The sequence below is a fragment of the Saccopteryx bilineata genome, chromosome 2, assembly GCF_036850765.1.
Source record: "Saccopteryx bilineata isolate mSacBil1 chromosome 2, mSacBil1_pri_phased_curated, whole genome shotgun sequence".
NCBI classification, from domain to species: Eukaryota; Metazoa; Chordata; class Mammalia; order Chiroptera; family Emballonuridae; genus Saccopteryx; species Saccopteryx bilineata.
The window spans coordinates 171,079,718-171,102,859 of record NC_089491.1 but is presented as its reverse complement, the minus strand read 5'-3'; the positions used below and the strand labels follow the sequence as shown (position 1 = coordinate 171,102,859).

Sequence of the window (23,142 nt, the reverse complement as noted above, 5' to 3'; positions counted from 1 at the left end):
TCTAAACCATTGGTTACTTAATGTATAATATAATGTACTTTTTCACTATTAAAAACAATACTGCAATGAATATCTCTGCTTCATACATAACTCCTTGAGCACATGTAACTATGTTAGAAAGACATGAGGAAGTGGAGGTTTTGAATTACATACTTATATAATTTGGTTCTTCCTCTGCCACTATATTAAAAGTTGGTTAGGAATGAACAATCTCAGTGAACTCTGAATTCCCAAAATCTTGCACTGCCTAGGGATGTATATGTGTATAAAACACATTTGTTGGGAAAATAAATATAGTGTGATCATTACTATAAATAGGAAACACTTGTGTTAAGGCATCCAGATAGGACCTTTATAAGGAAATCCCAACATTAGTTTTTTTCTTGCTTTCTAAAGGATAAATATCAGATTTATATGTTTAAGGCAAATATTTATTGAACATTTGCTAAGAGCCAGATTCTTTCCTAGGTACTTTACATCATTATCTCACATTTAATGAGATATATACTCCTCAAGGCAAGTTTAATATATTCCTCAGAGCAAGTTTATTGCCTTCAATTTGTAGATGAAGAAACTGAGACTCAGAGAGATAGATAACTGGTCTGAAGTTTGCAAGCTTAGTAAATGGCAACATTAGGATTTAATTGAGTCCTAGAGGACTCTGCTCTTAGGAATTGGGGATACCAAGTGCAAAGAAGGATGCTGGAAGCAGATGGTACAGACCTTTCAAAGGTGCAGAAGTTTCCCAACAGATTTTTCACAAATGCAGGTAGTTTTTCATTAATGGAATGAGTCGCTCTGTATGCCCTGTGAGTGCCCAATGTTCAGGGATTGAATAAAGGGGGTAGAAGAAGGTTGAGTCAAGTGTCTGTCCCTAAAGAGACCAGAAATCTGGGTGGAAAGAAGACACCCATGTCTACTACTTGACCTCTAGAAGGCTTTTGTCTCTAACCTGGTTTGTTTCCTTATTCAAACCTGGGGTCACAGACTACATGATTCTGAGTGGCTAGTGTTACTTGGTCTGAAAGGGAGATTGCAACACTTTACTACGTCATCATACTAACTGTTAGAGCCAAAAGGAGCCAGAGAGCTCATAATCTAACTTGATCATTGACTGATGACAAGAGACAGCTTCAGTCACTCATCATGGCCATACAGTCAGAGGCAGATTAGGATTTAAAATATAGTTTCCCTTATTCCAAGATATTTTCTCCCAAATGTATCTCAAGTTTTGTAAAAGAATGAGACTGTAGTTGTAAGGGAGGGTCATTGAATTTCCCAGATGCCAGCTGACGACTGTGTTTTGCTCTAGTATTTATTCAGGACAAATTTATGTCACAAATCACTTTGTTTCAACCTCTTTCACAATTATTTTTTACCTGGATCGTTTCCCTATCGGAACATTGGTTCTAGAGGTCAGAGGTTGTGCATCCCTCACTTTTTTCCCCATCCTTAACCCATCTGAACTTTGTGCTAACCCTTAGAGAGCAGCTTTAAGATCTTCTCGAGTTTATCCAGAACATGGCAGTTCCAATCCTGGAACTTCACAGCTCTCCTTTCCATAGTCTCTGATTTATGGCCCTGTATTCTATTTGTTGGTAGAGTGGTTTTAATTCAGGAAAAGCTAGCTGTCTCCTGAGGGAAGGTGAAGAGGGACATCTGGGGATTGTTAACAACAAGGTCTGTGGCTAGCAGCTTAGCACCCTGGGGCCTAATGTCAGGCATTGGTCTCAGGTCTTCAGTGTCTGGTCGAAGAAGGCAGTTTTTAGCCCCCTTAGGGGCCCACAGGCCTGGCTCCTTTTGGGGGTGGGATTACTGGGAATACTAATTAATTCATTAGTGGGATTGATGGATTATCGAGCTGTCTCCTGGCAGAGGGGCCTGGAGGGGTGGGGAACAGATTGCTACCCATAAATCTGCCTGTTGCCTCCCTTCTCTCTGCTTCAATGGCTCCCGGGCTATGGGCTGGCAACTGAGTGCTGGTTACATTTTCCCCACCCAGCAGATGGTTCTAACAGGTTAGCTCAGAGTTTTACAAAAAGCAGCAGCGAAAGAAGGAAGGGCTGGAGATTGGCCCCCTGGCCCAGGAACCATGTGGGGAGAGGAGAATGAATGAAAATATTCTGCATTCAGTTCCTGCCCCTTTTCCTTTGCCGACTGCACACACCCTCCTGCCCCTTCCTGCTCTGAGTTGAATAGCTAGCTGTATAACGGTGAGACACTGTGATGAGGGTGACACAGATGAAATAGGTTCCATCCCTTCCTCTCCAAAAGGCAGCTCTTCAAGAAAGTTCATGTCCTCCGCAACTCCCTCTCAAGGCTGTACATGCAGGCACACACCCACACAATTGGACATGTTTTGAGAGCTAATTCTATTGTGTCCAGTCCCTTACATCTGCCAGGGAAAGCAAGGAGCCCCACAGAATGTTCTGTCCCCACCCTTATCTTTGTCCCAATATGTTCACCTTTGTGCTAATCCACTACTCCTTCCAGCCCTCTGAACATTTCATAGGCAGAATACCAACAACACCAGTATTATCACCTTTCAAATATCCATAGAGGTGGCTGTGAAGACACAGAGCAGGGACCAATCCATTCTCTGCATTCTCCTTGCAGCTCATCCTAAACAGCAATTACTCTACAGATAAACTTCCTCCGGTTGAAGAATGAATTCTTATTCGGTTTTCAGAACCACCATTCTTAGCATGTGTTACTTAATTACTCTGAACATAAAGTTTATTTTGATGAGCATATATTTTTTGGATAGGGACACAAAAAACAGTGAGTAAGAGCTTAAAGATTTGCTGAAAAGGAATACCTTTCTATGAAAAATGATAAAAAAAAAAGTGTTCACTTTTATTTTCTTGCTTTCTGGTACCTATATCAGAATTTTTTAAAAATTAACTATTTCAAACCCAAGATATTTCTTTTAGTTTTATTGGCAGTAAGACTATTTTTTGTTTAAACCTTCTGTACCTTGCTTTATACACAAGCATCTTTATAAGTTTTCGTCCCTGTTAAACACACATGCCAGTTACATTTCCAAAAAGCCTGGGGAATTTCCTTCAAGTCAATTTCAAAAAAAAAAGAGGTGGAGTTTGGACTCAATTCCATCTTGCTACTGATAGAAAAATCTTAAGTGATCAGGTGATTTTACAGATGTAAAAACTAGTGCCAGAAGTTAATTACTGAGAATTATTCAGTCAATTGCTTAATCTAAACATGCTTTTCTTTCTTCTTTAGAATTGCTAGAAGACAACCAAATCCTTTACATCTAAAAAATGAGATCACAACTATTTATTTGACCTGGTCAGGTTTCACACATGGTAGTAAGTAGTCCAAATTTGATAATCTCTAAAACAAAGATGCCACATTTTGACTTAGTGGCTTGGTCCACAGCTCTCTGTCATAAGCATATCCATGTATTCTCGTTAAATCTTTCCAGGTGTAATTTTCTTTTTTTTTCTTCTAGCAACTTAATTTTACTTCATAATATCACAGGAATTTTAGGAATTATGTGACCCTTCTATTATTTCAACTTCATTACCATTTAGGTGGTCCCTTTGCACTTGAATACTTAACAACATATTTTGGGGAAAATAGCAAGTGTCAGTTTGTATGTAATTCAAGCAGCTAAGCATCCTTAAAATGAAAGAATTCATTAACTTGTCTTTTGTTTTTATAAATTTTAAACAAACAAAAAAGTTAAAGTAATAGCATGACAAATATAGATATTGCTTTGTTTATATTCATTAAATAAAATACAAGAGTTTTAAATGGGAGTAGTTTGATATGTTGAAAAGAAGGGAGAGAAAGCTACTTCTTCCTTCTGCTTTAAGAATTTTGAAGTTTTGTGTCCAAAGACACCAATCCACATGTGTAAGGCCAATGATGCTGTATTATCTTTCTCACTTTTTGACTCACCTGAGATGAACCAGCATTGATATTCGCCCTTCTTAGCTCTCTCTCTAAGTTTCTCTCCAAATCTCTTTCCCCATTCTGCCCACATTGCTCCACTCCTGTTTCTTACCTTTTTAACCACGAAGTTTCCTGTCCTCTTTTTCTTTACCTCTCAACTTCAGCAACGCTTTTCCCATATTTCCCTTCTACCCCCATTTAAACAAACAAACGAACGAACGAACAAACAGCTAAGCTGGACAGAGTCAGAGGAACCCTTTGAAGTAGGTGTGTCTTTCGGCTGGGGAAGGGGAGGAGTTAGAATGCGGGCAGAATCACCCCTTTCTGGTCAGCCTGGAAAGCAATCAAAACTGCTGTAACTCGGAGACTCCAGTCAGAGCTCGGGAGCTGCCCAGAGGTTGTGGTCCTGAAAGCTCCAGTCTGGGAACTAACCAGGGACAGAAGGTACTGAAGACCTACTAAACCAGCTGCCGCGGGAGCATCAGCCGGAAGGCTTCCTGGAGGAGCACACAGAACTCGAAGGAAGGAGCAAAATAAGTAGCAGCCAGGAAACCAGACTCGGTGGCATTCCTAAGAGGCAGCGGCCGGGTTTAACATGGATCGCTGAAAACACCTCCTCCTATAATCTGAATGGTCAGCGAAACTTGGCTTCTCTGAGTCTCCGCCAGGACACAGATTCGCGCAGAGTTCACGCCAGGGACTGCAACTGCCAGTTTCAGGGGAGGTGCCCGCAGACCTACAGGAGCAGCTGTGGGGAGGTAAGTCTCTTCTGGGCTAAATGAGGAGGGAGTGGGAGTTAGGAAACTTGAATAGAGAAGTAGAGAGATTCAGAACACTTAACAACAGATATTAAAATTTTAATCATTTCACTAATTCCCATAGTACCTGTCATCCAAAGTGAAACTCAGATCCTCTCAATCATTTTTTTTTTTACAGGAGAGATTACAAATCATCTATCTCCTCACTCCTGCCAAAGCCACCTTCTCGTTTTATAAATGCAGAAAAAAATGTCCAAAGATTTTAATTGCTTTTTCAAGGTAGCTCAACAAGTAGGTTTGAAGAATGGACCTAATCCATCACTCAGCTCACAGTATTTTAGGGCTCTGTATGGAGTGGAGGGGAAGGAGGGAGGGGGGAAGAGAATTGAATAAATAATGAGAAAGGATTCTGGAAAGCCAGGAGGATGTTCTCTCACTGCCCCCATTTGGTCTGCTAAGAGCCCTTAGTTGCAATAAAGTGGGAAAACTTCCTTTCCCTCAGCTTTTCAGATGAGGAGACAGAGGGAAAGATTGTCCATGTACATTTCTGCCTTCTACCCACTTCTGACCCTCTCATATGTCATTCACTCACCCCAAATATATATTCAGAAACATTCTAATAAATGCAAATTACTTCCCTCTTTTTTTTTTTTTTTTTTTTTTTTTTTTTTTTTTTGTAGAGGGACCAGAAATAAAATGCTGAAGAACATGGAGGGAAAACTGGAGGTTTGAGTAACATCTGGTTGCAAAGTTCACCATTATAATCTAAGGCTACGAAAACTGAAGCATGAATGGCTATACTGGACGTGTGTGTGTGTGTGTGTGTGTGTGTGTGTGTGTGTGTGTAGAGCAGAGGCGGATTAAGGTCAGTTGAGGCCCCAGGTGCAGAAGAAAATATTGGGCCCTTTAAAAGAGAGAGAGAGACAAGGAAAATAAAAATACATGTTAACCATATTTTTAAATAAATAAAAAATATTATGTACTATTAATGTTAAAATTGCACATATGAAACCAAACTTGGTGTCATTAGAAAAAAGTGTAAAGTTGGAGTTGTTCGGGGCCCTTCAGAAGTTGGGGTCCAGGGTGTGCCCCCAGTGTGCCTGCCGTTAAATCCACCTCTGGTGTAGAGGTATTAATCAAAAGAGAGAATGGTAGAGAATAAAATATTTTATAGAATGAGCAGAACAGATTAACAGCTGTTTTCAAGCAGTGTAACCTGTGAGCATCCTGGTCTTCAATCTGTCTTTTCAGTGCAAACTCTAAGCAAGGCATTTAATCTGTCTGGTCTGTAGATATCTTAGAAACTGGGCAAAATACTCCCATTCCTGTTATGTTTAGGATTCAGTCATAGGATCAGGAGGCAAAGAGAGTACAATCAATTTTTAAGAAGAAACACACTGTTAATCACCAAAGACACATGTGAACTGCCCCTTATCCACTTATTCATCAATTGAAACTTCTCCACAACAAATAAAAAATCAGTAAAAGCATAGAACAAATTACAGGAGAGTTCCACACAATAATAATGCATCTATGACCAAGTAATGAAAGTACTGGGTAGTTACAATCACTGCCTAAGCAAACATTTTGCTAAAACAGGTTAGAAAATGAAAATAAAAAGTGGGAGAAAATTTCAAATATGAGAGAATTGGCTAAACTTAAAATTTCATGGAAGGATTCTGAAAAGGGGGAGAAATTGTGTTATGGGAGAAATTGCATAAGGCAATCCAAATTTCAAGATCAAAGGCTAAAATGGGCTTTATAGGATCAGAATATGTTTAGGGAGTCAAGGGGGTCGTATTCTGCCTGATTCAGAGCCAGTTTTCATTGATTTTTGTCCTACTGGAATCTCTTTCATGTATATTTTTAAAGATAATTTATTTTCTAGGAATCATGGAATCGTAAAATGGTATATACTTTGTGAAATGGTGCTATAGATTTTTCCATAGCTTCTAAATAAGATATGACAGACAAAAATATTATTCTATTTTGCCCTAAGAGTAAAATAATTAAAACAATTTTTCTGTTCTCATTTATTTGATGAGTGATAGAAAAGGGGCTCAGTTTCATGCTTCTTTTAATACCCCTCTGAGCTGTTTCATTAACGGGCTAAACATTGTGCTAGAATAAGGTACCTGTTCTGGAGAGAACCAGGTTGGTTTACCTGATCAAAACTCAGAACTGCATCACACACATTTTCAACTCTTAAATCTAAAACAGGACATTTGTCTTCCACCCCCTCCCCTGCTTATCTTTTAATGCACTGAAGATATTTAGGTGGAAAGGTCAAAGGAAAGGTTTTTATCTTTATTATTGAAGTATCCTGGTTTCATTTCTATTTGAGACAGTTCACTTTTATCTTCAGAGCTCTGGCATTGATTCTGGTAGGAAAGTGATAGCCCCAATATTGATTAATCAAAGACAAGAGGAAAACTGTCTAAATGCTGATGGTTGTCTGTATTCCACCAGAAACTTCATGAACCTGAAAATTTATAGGAGTGAGTAGGAGTGTCCAGCCAATTACTGCTTCCCAATTATACATCATAATGAAAGAGGCTAACTTTCTTCTTGAATATGGTAGAGGAAGAGTTGTAGTCAATTCAGTAGCAGCAGCTGACGGAGCTGTGTTTCTTCACCCTTGCAACAGAATAGTCGCTTTGATGTTCAGTTTCATTAGGAGGCTGAATATCAGGGACTATTTTAAAGTGGGGGTTGAGGTGAAGTGGGCTTCCATTGGCATAAAATCAATAGTAATTACAGATCACAATTATACTCATTTTTGTCCATGTGGAAAACTGATGGTGAACTTTAGGAAAAATAGTATCTATAGTACCTAACACATGGCATTTATGATGTCTGGCATTATTTAAAATCTTTACATATAATAGTTCATTTTATGCCCACAATAATCCTGTGAGGTAGAACTATCATTCCCATTTAAAAGAGGAGACAGAGGCATAGAGAGTTTTAAAAATTGCCTAAGATCACGTATCTAGTAAGTAATTAAGCTGAAATTCTAACATTTCACCTGACTCCAGAGTCCGTGCTGCGTATTCACATTGGGGAAAAGGGTGAGATAGTGCGCAGATGTCAGATGATCTTTTGAGCCAATCAGAAGAGACACAGTGGTTAATAAATCTACTTTTACTATTCACCTGTGAGAAACAGTTTCTATTTTTGAGTTTTTATTTTTTTATGGATTAGATAAGAAAATCAAAGAATAAACACCAGATAAATATGTGGATAATGTTCTTATAGCATTTAAAGTTTACAAAATCCTTTTTTTGTATTTTTATTTGTTTTAAAAGAATTTTGTAAAATGTATCTTATTCTATTGTATCAGAAAGGAAATGGATAATAAGAGAGCTTATGTAATGTGTTTGAGATCAATAACCAGGAATTAGAAGAACTGGGACTGGAGTATGGGTCATTCCAGCTTCCATGCTTTTGAAACTACACTATATGCACATGGGGGTCTCTTAGAGCTAAATGGACCAGTACCCATGGAAAAAAGTAAAGTTAAACTGGAGCCATCCTTTCCATGGTTAGTAAGAGAAAAAAAAACCTTCATTGACTTTTTCATAGTTTTAGCCAAAGTCAGTTGGTTCTTTTCTGGCATACCTGCTGACAGTCTGATTTTAAAGCCATTCTTTGACTTACAAAAACCATCAAATTACATTAAAGGCAAAAGGTAGGTAGCCTACTCTCTTCTCCTGGCCCAACTATTTGATGGGGGTGAGGATTGACAGAATTTGGCTAGAGTCCATCAGTAGGAAGGTGAAGGTAATAAAATATAGTCAAATACAAAGACTAGAATGAGGTTCAGTTTCAGGGACAACTCAATAGACTCTCCTCTCTTGCATCTTCCTTCTTTCCCTTCCTTCTCACCTCTCCATGCGTGTAAGTATGTCTCAGTAATAACGATGATGAAGAAGAGGACATGGGAGAAAGAGAAGGGAGAGAAAAAGAAAGCAGAAAGTAAGAGAAGGAGGGGGAATAAATGGGTGAGAGCAACAAGAAAAAAAAATTGGAAGATAAAGGAATCCTGGAATATGAAAACTAAAATGCACTGCAGAGAGCCCCAACTAGTCTGCCTTTGGTTGATGGGGACTTAATTTTACTGATCCACAGCTCCTAAAGTCAGAATGCCTTTCTCTCTTTCTATATCTGTGATGGAAGAAGAAAGAAAGAAAAAAACACACAAAACCTAGGATTTGGAATCAGAACTAGCTTTATGTCCTACATTAGCAGCTCTATGTCTTTGCATTTCTGTCATTACTGAACCTAACTGACCCACAGCGGTGTCACTATAAAATGAGCCTAACAATCTCTTTTTCCCTCAAAGGTTTGCTATAAGGCTATGAAATGTAATTATAATTATGTGTGGAACATTAGGTTTCCCAAGCCCATACTGTCCTCACTGACCTCAGAGTGCACCTGCCTTTGAAAGGTCTGTGCTACTTTAACAGAAAGTTAATTAGATCCTTCATCCTCTCCCTGGGTAGCAGCCTGAGTTACAAGTGTAGCTCAGCACACAAGTTCTATCATCCATATTAAAAGTGGGATTTTCTGACTTTGCCTGGGCAGCTAGTTGACCAATAGGTTCCAACGTGTGTTTTCAATAAAGCTGCTTACCCAGAAAGCCTTATTAAGCGAGTAAGTCAAGCTGACATGATTTCCGTGCCGATTAACATGAAACCTAGGCTGTTTTTGCAATGCAGTAACATTAATTATTTACAGGAGGTAAATGAGGTTACAAGGAAAACAAGCTCAGATTACCTGAAACAAATCAAATCATATATTTATATTTTAAAAGCTATGTACTAATCCCTGCATTCATTGCTTTGAGACTCAAGCTTCAAAGATAAAAAAACATTGATTGTGCTCTCCTCGTTCTGCTATATGGAGGTGATGCAGGCTTAACATTCAAAGACCAGCTGGTGAACTGGGCGGACCCAATGGAGCTTGTCAACACTTTTATTTGGTAAATTATATGCCCAGAAATCATTCAATAAATCTCAAAACAATTCAGATTCTTCCAGAACTGAATGTAAAATGTTTACTAAGCCACCAGTCCTCCTGATTTCCAAATGGTTTTAAACTGCAATGTTTTCGTAGAAAATTTTGATTAAACAGTATCTGTTAAGTGAATTAAAGCAGTCTGGCTATTTCTGTGTTTGCAGTTTTTTTCTGTTAAGTTTAGCATTCGTTCCATATTTTTTTCACTTTTAATTAAGTATCATTGTAAAAGTTGCATTAAAATAATCTTAAATAGGTTTGCTAGACTTCTGGCTTGTAATTCTAGCTGCTGCTATATTCTTTTCTGAAGGTGTGAGATGCATGAGCAATGAAAAGAGTTCTCACTTTAACATATGGGCAGATTTGAAAGATGATCAGTAGTAATTCTCCTCTCTCTTTCTGATCCTTTTCGACACCAAGTCACTTACACCTCCAATACCATTCACACTAGACAGACCACAAAATGCTTGCTGAAAAACAAAATGCTCTTCTAGTGATGGTGAGAGAACTATTTCATGGTCATGTGGTGGGCCAGCCAGTTGTTGTATGGCTCTTTCTTAGGAGATGCTTGAAGCTAACAGTTGGCAAAGTCAGTGAGACATGCAAAACGTTATGTTAGACACATGTGCTATGTCTCTTTATAGAGGCTGGACAGTCCTTTGTAGAACACGTACAAAGTAGTCTGAATAATATCACTACAGCTTTTCATTTATTTTATAGTATAAGTATGCAGTAGTTCACTTATTTTGTTGTCTGATAGGCTTTTAAAATTTTGTAATAATTATAATTATTATGTACATATTATATAATTATAATTACTTTAGCATCCTTTTTCACTTACAGAAGTTTCTCTATTTGGACAATAATTTATATTCCCACTGTATCTATTTCCCTTCATGATCTGAATTCTGAGAAGAAAGAAAATATATTTTGACTGGTTTGCCAGATATTTTTACATAAAATATTCATGAAATAAAACCCCTGAGAATAAAAAGAATTAGTCATTGACACTGTGATGAATAATTAAGTCAATTCCATTTTTCTATAGTTTATTTTCTTATAATATGCCATAGCAAAATGAGTGTCCTAGGCATTTATTTGAGTATATTGGTTATTTAGAATGGAGGATTTGGACTATATACTGTAATTATAAGTTGAATCCCAATACAGATACTGTACTTTATATCCAAGGTATAAAAAAAAAGTATAGTTTTAAATTAAGCCAAATATTCAGAAGCACTAAATATTGCTGTTTCTTTTTCCAGAATCAAGAAATGGCAAAAAGTTACATGAAACCCAAGGAGATGACGGAGTTGGTCAACACACCATCCTGGATAGACAAAGGTCTGGGTTCTCAGAATGAGATGAAGGAGGAGGAGCAAAGACTAGCTGCTTATGGGACACTTGGCAACTTAACTGAAGAGCATGACAGCATTGAGGAAGAAGGAGAGGAGGAAGAGGATGGGGAGAAGCCTAAGAGAAGGGGTCCTAAGAAAAAGAAGATGACAAAAGCTCGCCTGGAGAGGTTTAGGGCTCGAAGAGTCAAGGCCAATGCTAGAGAACGGACCCGGATGCATGGGCTGAATGATGCTCTGGACAACCTGAGGAGAGTCATGCCATGTTACTCTAAGACCCAAAAGCTCTCCAAGATAGAGACTCTTAGACTGGCCAGGAACTACATTTGGGCTCTGTCTGAGGTCCTGGAAACTGGCCAGACCCCTGAAGGGAAGGGCTTTGTGGAGATGCTCTGTAAAGGGCTCTCTCAGCCCACAAGCAATCTGGTGGCTGGATGCCTCCAACTGGGACCTCAGTCTGTTCTTCTGGAGAAGCATGAAGAGAAATCTGCTGTTTGTGACTCTGCCATCTCCATCCACAACTTGAACTATCAGTCTCCTGGGCTACCCAGTCCCCCTTATGGCCATATGGAAACACATCTTATTAATCTCAAGCCCCCAGTATTCAAGAGTTTGGGAGAAGCATCCTTCAGGAGTCATCCACCAGACTGCAGTACACCACCTTATGAGGGCCCACTTACTCCCCCCCTGAGCATCAGTGGGAACTTCTCCTTGAAGCAAGATGGCTCTCCTGACCTGGATAAATCCTATAGTTTCATGCCCCATTACCTCTCTGCAAGTCTAAGCTCAGGGCATGTGCATTCAACTCCCTTTCAGGCTGGTAACCCTTGCTATGATGTTCCCATAAATATGTCCTATGATTCCTATGCTCACCATGGCATTGGGGCTCAACTCAGTACAATATTCACTGATTAGAGCAGTAAGATCAGCATTTCAGACAATGATGTGGAGATGGTTTCCATAATTCAAGTGGTTGAGCTAAAAATTCAATGACCTTAAAGGATCCCTTTGGATATATATCAAATACATTAGTCTCAGTCCATTTAGGCATTCCTACACCTGTCACTCTCTTTTCTTATTAACTTCTCAAATTGTATTGATTGCTTTATTTAGGGTCTCCATGTGACATTATTTGTTTACAATCATGTGGAAATAGAACAGAAGCCCTCTGTCCTATTCTGGTGGTGCCAATAACTTATTGAATGGTCTATGCCAATTAAATTTCCATTTCTGACCTCTGTTTACTTACTGGCAAGATCAGGCAACTGTTCCAAGTCTAGATGATTTCTAAAGTCCTTCACAGTTCTGAAATCCTATAACCTTGGTGACCATTCCTATAAACTTCTTGAAACAGAAAGGATAGAGGAATAGGAGGAAATGGATACTATGTGTGGTGATCAAATGGAGAAGCCAAAGGAGCACCAGATGCAAGCTCTTGCGACTCAATGATTGGACTTTGTTGCATCTATCTAAATATAGCTTCAGGAGGCTAAAATTATAAGGTAGCTGTCCTGTGAATAACAAAGTATGTTCTTTAAGAGATTAACTCTATTTCTTGTTGGGCTGAAAGCTGAACATAGATTCCTTAGTAATTTGAGAATCATAATAGATATCTCATACCAACCTGATTCTTGATAACATTTCAAAAGCACTTTTATTAGTTCTAGAAATGGGGCAATGAAGTCACTGACACCTCAGATTCCTATGACCAATGGCACTTTGAGAAGTTGTTTCAGGCCTCCATAACCAGAGGGCTCTGGAAATTCTGATGAAGCTCAGGTGCTGTTATTAGTGTCAAAAAACAACACAGGTCACATTCAACAGCAATAAAATGGCTATTAACTACACTCTCTATGGCTCTATCATAGTTCAGAGACTGCCACTAGCTCCTATCTGCCCACAGGTAAACCACTAAATTTTCTTTGGCAGGATGAATTTTTTTTTTTTTTGGTTACAGAAAATATGTTTAAAATCACTGACCTCTGTTCATACCAATATCATATTTTCTAGAAGCACAGGACCAATTAATTTATTGACCAAACTTGAATTTTTCTAACATACATACAATTTCACATTTCCTCCCTCACTAATTGTTACCTCTTCCTCACTTCTAAAATATAATATATTATTATATATTGTAGATAACATTTTCAGTAACCAGACTTAGAGGTGCAGATATAAGACCCACAGTCAGTGAATGCTTTTACCCATCTATGGTTTCATCACAGAAGTTTCCTGATTCATAGGATGTTTATTTTTCTTCCTATAACTCTTCTTTCCTTTATATCGGCACTGATTTTGTCAAATGTGTCTTTTTCCTGAGAAATGTTGTTGTCTTGGTCAATCTACCAGGACAATTATTTAAAACAAACCAAAAACCTAAATGGTTTATACAATAGTGGATCACATCTTGCTCCTGCCAGAGAAGATACATTTAAAATGCATAGTACACAAACAGGGCCAATGAATAAAAGTGATAAGGCAGATTAATATGTCATTTTCTACAGCTCAGCTATCCCTTAAAACCTGCCAAACTACAGTATCTATGCATCTTGCTTTTATTTACCCTTATGTTTATTCTCTCCTTGCAGTCTAAGTTATGTTTTTCCCATTTTGCTTGCAGTAGCAACCCTGATAAATTTTGCACCGTTGGTTGGTAAATCTACTTGAGAGCATCCAAAGCTTTGAGTCAGTACTGGCACTTACCTTCGAGCAAGGTGGGGGGGGGGGGGCGCTATCCTTGAAGCTAACATTTTCTGGCAGTTAAGTTTGTAGATGATGAATGTTGTTGGAGTTATTTATTAGTTGTTATTTATTTAATTTATTTCTCCCTTCCCTTCACACAAATTCCTTGGGTTCTACACATGTGCTTGCAAAACCTAAGAGTTCATTTGGAGAGTAGGTCACAATGTTGCTGGAAATTCCTGACTTTGGGTTGAGAGAAAAGGAGGAAGTTAGTGCAGAATTACCTGCAATGATTTTTATAAGAGCAGCAATAATTTGAAAGACTATGCAAGTTAATGTTTTTAGATCTTTTTTCTTCACTCTAAGACAAGCCAGTTATTTTTGGAGAATCTGTTGTGTATGATTTTGGACAGCGTGGCTCCCATGAACCAGGTGTTACTGGGATTGTTCAGGACTTTGTAACTGAATGAAGATTTGGAAATGTAGTGTACTGTAATTGGGAAGAGCCTACTCGGCAACCCAGGAGAGGTTCATTCTTCTGGTGACTCTACCAGATAAAGCATAGCAAAGTTTAAACTTTTGTAAAAAAAAAAACCCCAAAAAGACTGTTTCCCTTCCTTTTTTTCTAGCAGAAATAAAACTGTGAGTCTTATTAGACATTGTGTTGTCAGTTGTCAAAGTTTTGCTTCACTTTTGTCTATTAATTTTCTTTCACTCTAAGTCCTGTGAGCACCTAGTCAAGCTGGCCCGTCAGGAGAATGTATGAATCCCATATTTCAACTAATCTTTTCAGAAGATTTAGAGGGTCTAAACCAGGGGTCTCAAACTCAACTCAGCATGTGGGCTGCAGAGCAAGATCACAGCCGTTCGGCGGGCCGCACTAGGTCTACAAAAGGCAACTGTTACGCAACACTTTTCTCACTGCAGTTGAAAACAAAAAAAAATCAGTACAACAAGCACAGTCGTACATGCAGTTTACTCAGTGTCACAAAACGACCAGAAACTGTAGTTCGCATCACAACTGCTGTTAACTAAGCTAATATCTAGCTAGGATGCTAGAGAAATGAAAAATACAAGTAGGCCCCTAGGCTTAATTTTATCCAAAATATTTTGAACTTCATGGATTAGTCTGCAGGCCGCACAAAATTGTTCGGCGGGCCACATGCAGCCCGTGGGCCGCGAGTTGGAGACCCCTGGTCTAAACTAAGTAGCTAGAAGCCTAGAAGGACAAACCTTTGCACTCAAAGAATCAACTATGTAATCTATACCTGAGAAAAACACTTGTTCCTGCTTACAGATATATAGGGCTATGGCCAATCTAAGCCATCAAATCACAGAGAGATAGATCACAGGAATATAGAATATTATCTAAAATTTACATAAGCCTCCTAACCTTTAAAAAATTATGAAGTATGTTTTTTGGCAACTGCACCTTAATACCTCTTCTCTTGATATTTTCCTTTCAGTTTTTTTCAGTTAAAACTTTCCAGGATCTGTTCTTACATGCATTAAATGCTGATAATAAAGAAATAATAATATGATGAAAAAAATAAAGTTTAATAAAACAGAGTTGATTAATCAAGAGAGAGATTTGGTTTCATATATTTAAGAAACTTTAAATACAGAATGAGTCATTCTCCCAACCCTATTCTCCATCTGCCCAGAACCCACTTTTCCATCTAGAAGCCATTTTTTAACTTTTAGTTTATTAGTTGCCAGAGATCCTTTATGCATATATAAGAAAATATTATGTACATTAGATACAAATATTAAATTACATTATCATCTCCTCTTTTAATGGTAGTATACAACTGTGTTATACTAATATAACAGTTCTACATATTTTTTGTTTATTTCAATGCATATCTTCAGGATATTTTCATATGTCATAAAAAGTTTCATAACTTTGCTATAGTTGGCTAGCATTTCATGTTAAAATATCATAATTTATTATATTAAATTATATAATTTAGATTTTTCCAGTTATTCACAATACTGATTGAATAATCATGTGCACATGTCATTGACACTTATTAAAAGAATTATTACTTTGCAAAGAATATTCTAGAGAGATAAAGATAAACTGACAGATAAGAACAATCACATCTAGCAGTTATTGGATGCTATGTACTGTCAAACTTCTAAGTAATTTATGTGTATTAATTCATTCAATCCTAAAACCATTCCTATAAAGGAAACGCTATTATTATTGTACAAGAAGCTAAGGAGTAGAGTAACTTTTGAAGCTCACATTGCTAGTAAATGGTGGAAGCAGGGTTTTAACTAGTTGATTTATTCAAAAGTTTAGAAATGATGCTCAGTGGTTGTTTGCTTGGTAGGTAGATGAAAATTTTATAGCTGAAAAAGGCCAGAACTGGTAGAAGTGGAGGTACTTTTGACACTTCTCAAATTGCCGTGTACCTATGAAACCTTGTTGCTTCTATAACCCAGGCTGGCCTATTCCTACATTCTGGAATAGAATCTGAGAGAAGACTCAACTTTCTATTCTATGTTGCTATGTAGACTTTGTAGATAGAGGCTAAATCACAGATCACTGCTTTGTTGCTTGAAAGTGTTTATTTTTCAGAAGGCTTCAATCCATTTCACTGCTATCATCCTACATACCATTAGAGTTTTTACAAAAAGTTTTAACAGGCCCTGGCTGGTGGCTAAGTGGATAGAGTGTCAACCCAGCATATGGACATTGCAGGCTCAATTCCCGGTCAGGGCACACATGAGTAGTGATCATCTGTTTCTCTTCTCCCCATTTCCCCCTTCTCTCCGTCTTTCTCTCACACAGCCAGTGGCTTGATTGGTCTGAGCGTCAGCCCCAGGTGCTGAGGATAGGTCAGTTGATTCAAGCATAGACCCCAGACAGGGATTGCCGGGTAGATTTCTGTCAGGGCACATGTGGGAGTCTGTCTCACTGTCTCCTCCCTTTCACTTAAAAAAAGTTTTAACAGAATTATAGTTATGAAAATAAAATGTTCTATTAACATAGAAGCATCTTATCTTCAAGATTATTTTTCCTATCTATATAACTTTGAGTTAGTTTGGTGCTTTAATTAGAAGCATTGGCTTTAGAAGATCAAATAAATAATATTTTAGTTATATAACTTGATGATTAAGTAACTTTTGTTAAATTGATTAACCCTGCAAAGGCTCAGTTCCTTCAAATTTGGCATTAATAGCAATGGCATTAATAGCAATGGTTTCCCTATAGGATTATTATGATTAATTAATAGAGATAATATATCCAAAGATCATAGAAATTCACCATCCATGTTACTATTTAATATTCTTTGATTACATTCATGTTAACTTTTCTCTTTGTCTCCAGTATATGTCTGGGGCAGTGTTGATGGTGACTGTAGCAACTGCAGCAGGCCTAGGGAGTCCATGGATTTTTTTAGTTTAAAAGTTGACATCATAAAAAAAATAAAATAAAATAAAAGTTGACATCACTGGCTGAGTAGCCCTATACACACAGTTTCCTTCTGAATAAAAAGGGCTAAAGAATTCTACCAAATCCATGGAGTTAATATGAGACTAAGGCAATTTACCATTAATATTGGGAGTGGAGGGGACAGAGAACAAGAGAGCATAGAAGACCCTTTGAATTTATGTAATAAACCATTGACCAAGCAACATCGAAATCCAAGTCTTTTGACCAGCACACCAAACATTAGAATATATTATTTTCTAATTCTTCTCAGTGACATGCTCAAATTTCCTGAATCTGGGAAACACTGTATTTTTATTTTTTTAGAAATTAGTAGAGACCTGAAAGGGGCCCTGGCCAGCTTTTTGCTATCATCTGGCTGAAGGCTATGTAGAAAGAGATTACTATTCTCTTGGAAATATAAAATACTCTATACTTCATTTCAATTTCATTCTACAAATAGTTACTAAGCTTTTCCTATGGGCCAGGCACTAGCCAAGTCCTGAGAATACAAAAATGAATATACAACCATGCTTTATGGGTTTATAGTCTGGCAGATTATAAATTAATAAAGCATTTTTACAGTTATCATTTAATATTGACAGAAATATGAGGCAAGTAGTTCAAGTATAAATACCATTTGACAGAGGAGGAATTAGCCAGGTCAAACAATTAGCTAAAAGTTGTCAGAGATTATCTGATTACAACGTTATTTTGTTTGTTTTAGAAAAGTAAAGTCCTGTTTTATTTGTGGTTAAGTAAAACATATTTTCTGAATGATGTTAATAGATTATTCTGACAATTCTATATAAGTTGCTGGTTAAATAACCTTGGTTAAATTAATTAACCCTTCAAAGCCTCATTTGCTTTGCTAAAATTGCTAAAATTAGTTACTACAAATATTTAAAAAAGCAAAAAAATTGTGGCCAAGGTTAGGTGCAGAAGATAATAACCAAGGAGGTAGTTGATCATACAGATCAAAGGAATCCCATCATGGCTGTCATAATACACATGAAAATAAAGTGTTTGGTCAATATCTTATATGTGTGTATGTGTAACTAAGTAGATTAGCTTACTAAGTGTGAACTGAAGAACATTTTAGAAAATGATAGCTAAAAACTCATGGAAAGGAAGAGAAAATTGCTGATTATTGTACACCCACAACAGGTATAAGTCGCAAAGTCAAATTCTTAATATCAAGTCAGTATTAAAAATTAGCTATTGAAGGAGGTTCCAGATATTGTATACCTTTGTAGAAATGTGTAAATAAATATGAGAACATAGCAAGTCATGTAGAGTCTCTGAGTGTCTGTTTCTCATCTATAAAATAACATGATTGTGCCATTAGATAAAATCTAAAATTTTATCATTTTAATATTTTCATAGTTTCATGCGCAGCCAATGTTCACTTTCTCTGAAAGACACACTTTGAGGGGGGGATGAATGAATAATAATTGAGTAAAAGTTAATTGATAAAAACAAAAAAGGACTGCAAGTCATTAAAATCAAGGTGGCATTGGGGAGAACCTGCAGGGTTTGATAGTTACTAGTCAGCTATTTTGAGGTGCTTTCAATGTGTTATCTATGTGGAAGGCGATTTTCTAGGTAATGGATTTATTCTATAGACAACAACTGCAATATTTTTGGCTACTGAAAGACCCATAATCTACACTGAGCTGAAATAAACTTATCGAAGACCAAACTGAGAAATTACATTATTCTTAAAAATGTACAATTGCCTTTTCCCCCCATAAGTGGGAAAGAATAGGGAGATGTTGACTATATTGTTTACTTGATTACAAAAATAGCCTGTTCTCAGTTATTCATATTAATTGTCCCTGTTGTAGATTATTGATGAGAATATTTCATATGAAACTGTTTCTCCATGCTAACTATGTTCCTAATTTTTGGTGTGGGCACGTAAGTATGTATATACACAAATTAAATCATCTATATTCAAACAAGCATGTACCAAGGCATGTGCATGTGCACACACACACACACACACATATTTAAAGGTATATATATTTGAACACATAATGTTGATATGTTGAACACACATGCTTGCACACACACACATATTTATTTACTGTTTGAATGGACTCTAAGTCAAATAGAAACAATTTTTGGATCATTTAAGTTTTGGCAAGTCTATAGCTTGAGTTTCTTCCTTCTTTAACTCCCTATGAATAACTGAACTAGATGATTAGGCTCTAGAGAGAGGAGGTGGAGGCAGAGAGGCAAGAAGGAAGTGCGAGAGGGTCTTGTGTTTCCCATGAGGCTGGACCCGGATGGGCAGCCCAGTCACGGTAAGTGCTCCTCCTTGGTCTGAGCCTTGTGTTCTCTCTTCCTTGGAGAGCTGCCTCTGAACTGAGGCCACTCCAGGGAAGGCAGGCACGTGGCCACCCCACAGAGGGCCAGGCACAGCCGCAAGCTGCTCAGGGACTCCTGGAGCACACGCTCCCCTGGCTCCTGCTCAGCCCACTGCTGCCAGCCGGCAGTTTCCTCCTGCCAGACCCGTGGGCATGCTGACGGGCATGGCACAATTACCTAATCTCAGCCCAGGGAGATCTAGGACACATGCGGACAGATGGAGGACCAGGGGAATTCAGCACTATTTAGTACTGGAGGAGCAAAGGAGACAAGCCTGGGAGAAGTTCGGTCAATGGGCCAGGCTCAAAAGAAGGTTCTGTAGTCTGTTTTTCTCCAAGCACCTTCTAGGCAAGATATTTTCTCACCTGAACAAAAACTCTGGAAGATTCTCCTAGATGCTGGCAAATAATCTGATAAAGGGAATTGATACACACACAGTGTGAGTTTCCATAAGAAAAAGAAAGAGACAGGCAGGTGCTAAGAGAAAAAGAAGCTGTGAGACTTAGCTGCAAGAAGGTTCCTACAGAGAGAGAGACATAGAGTCAGAGATACAGAGATCAAAACAGCACATCTATGAACTGAGCATTTTACTCTTCCTGATTTCTTACTCTTCACTCTTGCATTCTCACCTTCATGGCCACTGCCCTGGTTCAGGCCCTTAGTATTTAGCTGTCTGGATTCAGGCCATAGTGTTCATTCAAACTTCTGATCTTTTTGCACCCAGTGTCTTCTTTCCACGAGCCCATCCTGACTGACCGTCTTAAAGTACAGTCATGACCATATCAATTATTTGGTCAAAAACCTTCATTGGTTCTCCAACCACTATAAAATAAAGTCCAAACTTCCCAGCCTAACATTTAATGCCTGTTTACCACAACTGGTCTTGGTTTGTATTTTCAGGTATATATTCACCACTAATCCTCCCCTCACTTCATTCAGAAGCTGCTCACCCCACTCTCCTCACCCTTCTTTGCCACCCTACCTATACATTAGTGTGGCCTCCCTTCGCTCCTGGTTATGTTCTTTTCTGGAGTGCTCACTTCTGTACCACCCCTCACCGAAATTGTATTTATTCTTCAAAGCCTAGTGGAAATTCTCCCTTGATAAAGGCTTGATCTAGCACAATATTATTGTCCCTTTCTTTACTTAAATTCATTTATTTATAGTCATCTTATTTATAGTAGTGCCTCCTTTTTTTATATTTATTTTAATATTGCCTTCTTTTGCAGTTTTGGGAATCATGGTAATTGATCCTTGAAATAAAGTTACAATTTCTACCTATGTCTACTAGTTTATAAGCTCCTTAAAAGAGAGGCTTTCTCATCCACTTGTCATATTAACAGGTCCCAGTACAGTTCTTTCTTCACAGCAAGGAGGAGATAAAGCCAATTCTTTTTGAGGGTCCTTAAATATGTACTGGAAATTGTGTTGTTAATTTTACATTCCCACTGACTGATATAATCTTGGCAAAAAAGGTGTTATTTTTTTTCTATTTTACAGATGATCACAAGGATGTTCAGATAATGTCCATGTCTACTTAGCTCATGAGGAGAGAGTAATAAAGATTCTTATCTAGGGTTGTATTAATGACGGAGTGATGTTTTTACACCAATATATGTGTGAATGAAAGAAAAACCTGTAAACATTTCATGAGTTTTTCTTACCCAGTGTTCACTATGCTATTGAATATAATAAAAACTTGAATATAAAATTTTCTATTTAGACAAAGCCAGAGATGCCAGTTGAATTAATATGGAGTAAAATACTAAAACAAAGAAAACTTTTAAATAAGTAGGGTTTTAGAAATAACACCACAGAAACAAAATTAAGCCAACATAAAGTCCCAGTAAGGCCGGGAGAGAGGGTGGAAGAGATCAGGAAGCCATGAGGGCAAATCTAAAAGAACAGAATAAAGGCAAGATAAAAAGAATACGACTTGAGTGATGAGCACACAACACAATGAACAGTTTAAATGATAGAGTGATGTTTACCTGAAAACTATGTGTTTTTGTGGACCAATATCACCCCATTAAATTTAATTTCTAAATTAAAAAAAAAACTGTGTACAATTTATTCAAGTGGGGCATCCAATCTTTTTAGTTATTTATTGTCCCTTAGGATCTGGGGGCTCCAGGAGAGTTGGGGGAAAGTGAGGTCTACATCAGGAAAGAGACAAGTACTGCTCCTTGTGTCTCAGGTAGTGTAATGCGGGAGGCCCAGACCTGGAAAATGGATCTGGTGTTGTTGTAGGATCCCAAAAAGACCACAAGGAGGACCAGAGGCAGTGGACATAGCCTTTATTACTTACCTACAATGGCAGCACCACACTCCACAGGGTGAGGCTGCAGTCTAAATAGCTAAGCCCGCAAGTGAAACTTTTTTTCTTTTCTTTTTTCTTTCTTTTTTTCTTTTTTTTTACTAAGGAGAGGGGGATATGGGGAAGGGGGTGGCGAGAAGTGTGTGAAGAGGGATAAATATAAGGTGACAGAAAATGATCTGACTTCGGGTGATGAGTATACAACATAATCAACAGTTCAAATGCTATGGAAATCTTTACCTGAAACCTATGTACTCTTATTAATCAATGGCATCCTGTTAAATTTAATTTTCTAAATAAAATTTTAAAAAGATTTTATTTATTGATTTGTAGAGAAAGGAGAGGGAGAGAAGAGAGGGAAGAATGGGAAGCCATCAACTCATAGTAGTTGCTTCTCATGTGTGCCTTGACTGGGCTGAAGGTTTCAAACCAGCAACCTCAGTACTGTAGGTTGATGCTTTATCCACTGCACCACCACAGGACAGGTTCAAGTGAAACTTCTGTCTATGTGAAAGCAAGCAGATAAGCAGGAGTTAGAGGAAAGGGCATGTGCTGTTCTGTATTGTCCCTCCTTGATACATATCTGGTGACTTAGTTTCATTGTTCTCAGTAAAACCTTAGTTTCAGTTTGACTACCCTTTATTTCATGGCCCAAAGTCTGGATCCATGACCACAGGCCAGTGGCTGGAGAGTGGCATGGGAAGGCCATTGACCCTGCAAGTAGAAGCCAAGAGACTTGAGTCCTGCTGCACAAATCACTGTGCACCACCATGCTGTTCACCAAACCATCTCAAGTATATTCCCTGGTTATCTATTTTCAGATCAACAGAAATCCCCACTATATAGGAGGTCCTCAGGTTACAATACAATTCTGTTCCTACTACAGTGACATAACCCAAATTTTTAGTGTAAGTTGAAACACACCCTAGCCTAACACAAATGAAACACTTGAGCTTTTAACAGTCCAAAATGGCATAGCTAAGCTTACAGGGGGACGCCAACTCCCTCACTCATACGCCATGTTACTGCGTATTCTTCCACAGTGCACAACCAAACTAGTTTGCCCACGTAGTCGGTAAGCACAGCGCTAATGGTGAAATACTCACGTCTCGATCTTTTAGTTTTTATGGGAGTGAGCACTGTAAACTCAAAACATGTTATATCAAGACTGTTGTAACCTGAGGACCCTCTATAATTCAACTGGGAGAAGAACATAGACCAGTGTTTCCCAACCTTTTTTGTGCCATGCCCCACCTTAACCTTTCTAAAATTTTT

General features: G+C 38.0%; 1 protein-coding gene across 2 annotated transcripts; it reads left to right on the top strand.

Moving 5' to 3' along the window:
• Positions 1-4,285: 4,285 nt before the first annotated feature.
• NEUROD4 (neuronal differentiation 4) lies at positions 4,286-13,298 on the top strand. 2 transcript variants are annotated; one of them, XM_066254860.1, is made up of 3 exons: positions 4,286-4,676; positions 5,357-5,402; positions 10,961-13,298. In XM_066254860.1, exons 2-3 carry the CDS (start codon positions 5,373-5,375, stop codon positions 11,963-11,965), a joined length of 1,035 nt encoding a protein of 344 aa, XP_066110957.1. In that variant the 5' UTR covers positions 4,286-4,676; positions 5,357-5,372; the 3' UTR covers positions 11,966-13,298. The 2 variants fall into 2 exon arrangements, with proteins under 2 accessions (XP_066110957.1, XP_066110959.1); XM_066254862.1 differs by lacking the exon at positions 5,357-5,402.
• The last annotated feature ends 9,844 nt before the right edge of the window (positions 13,299-23,142 follow it).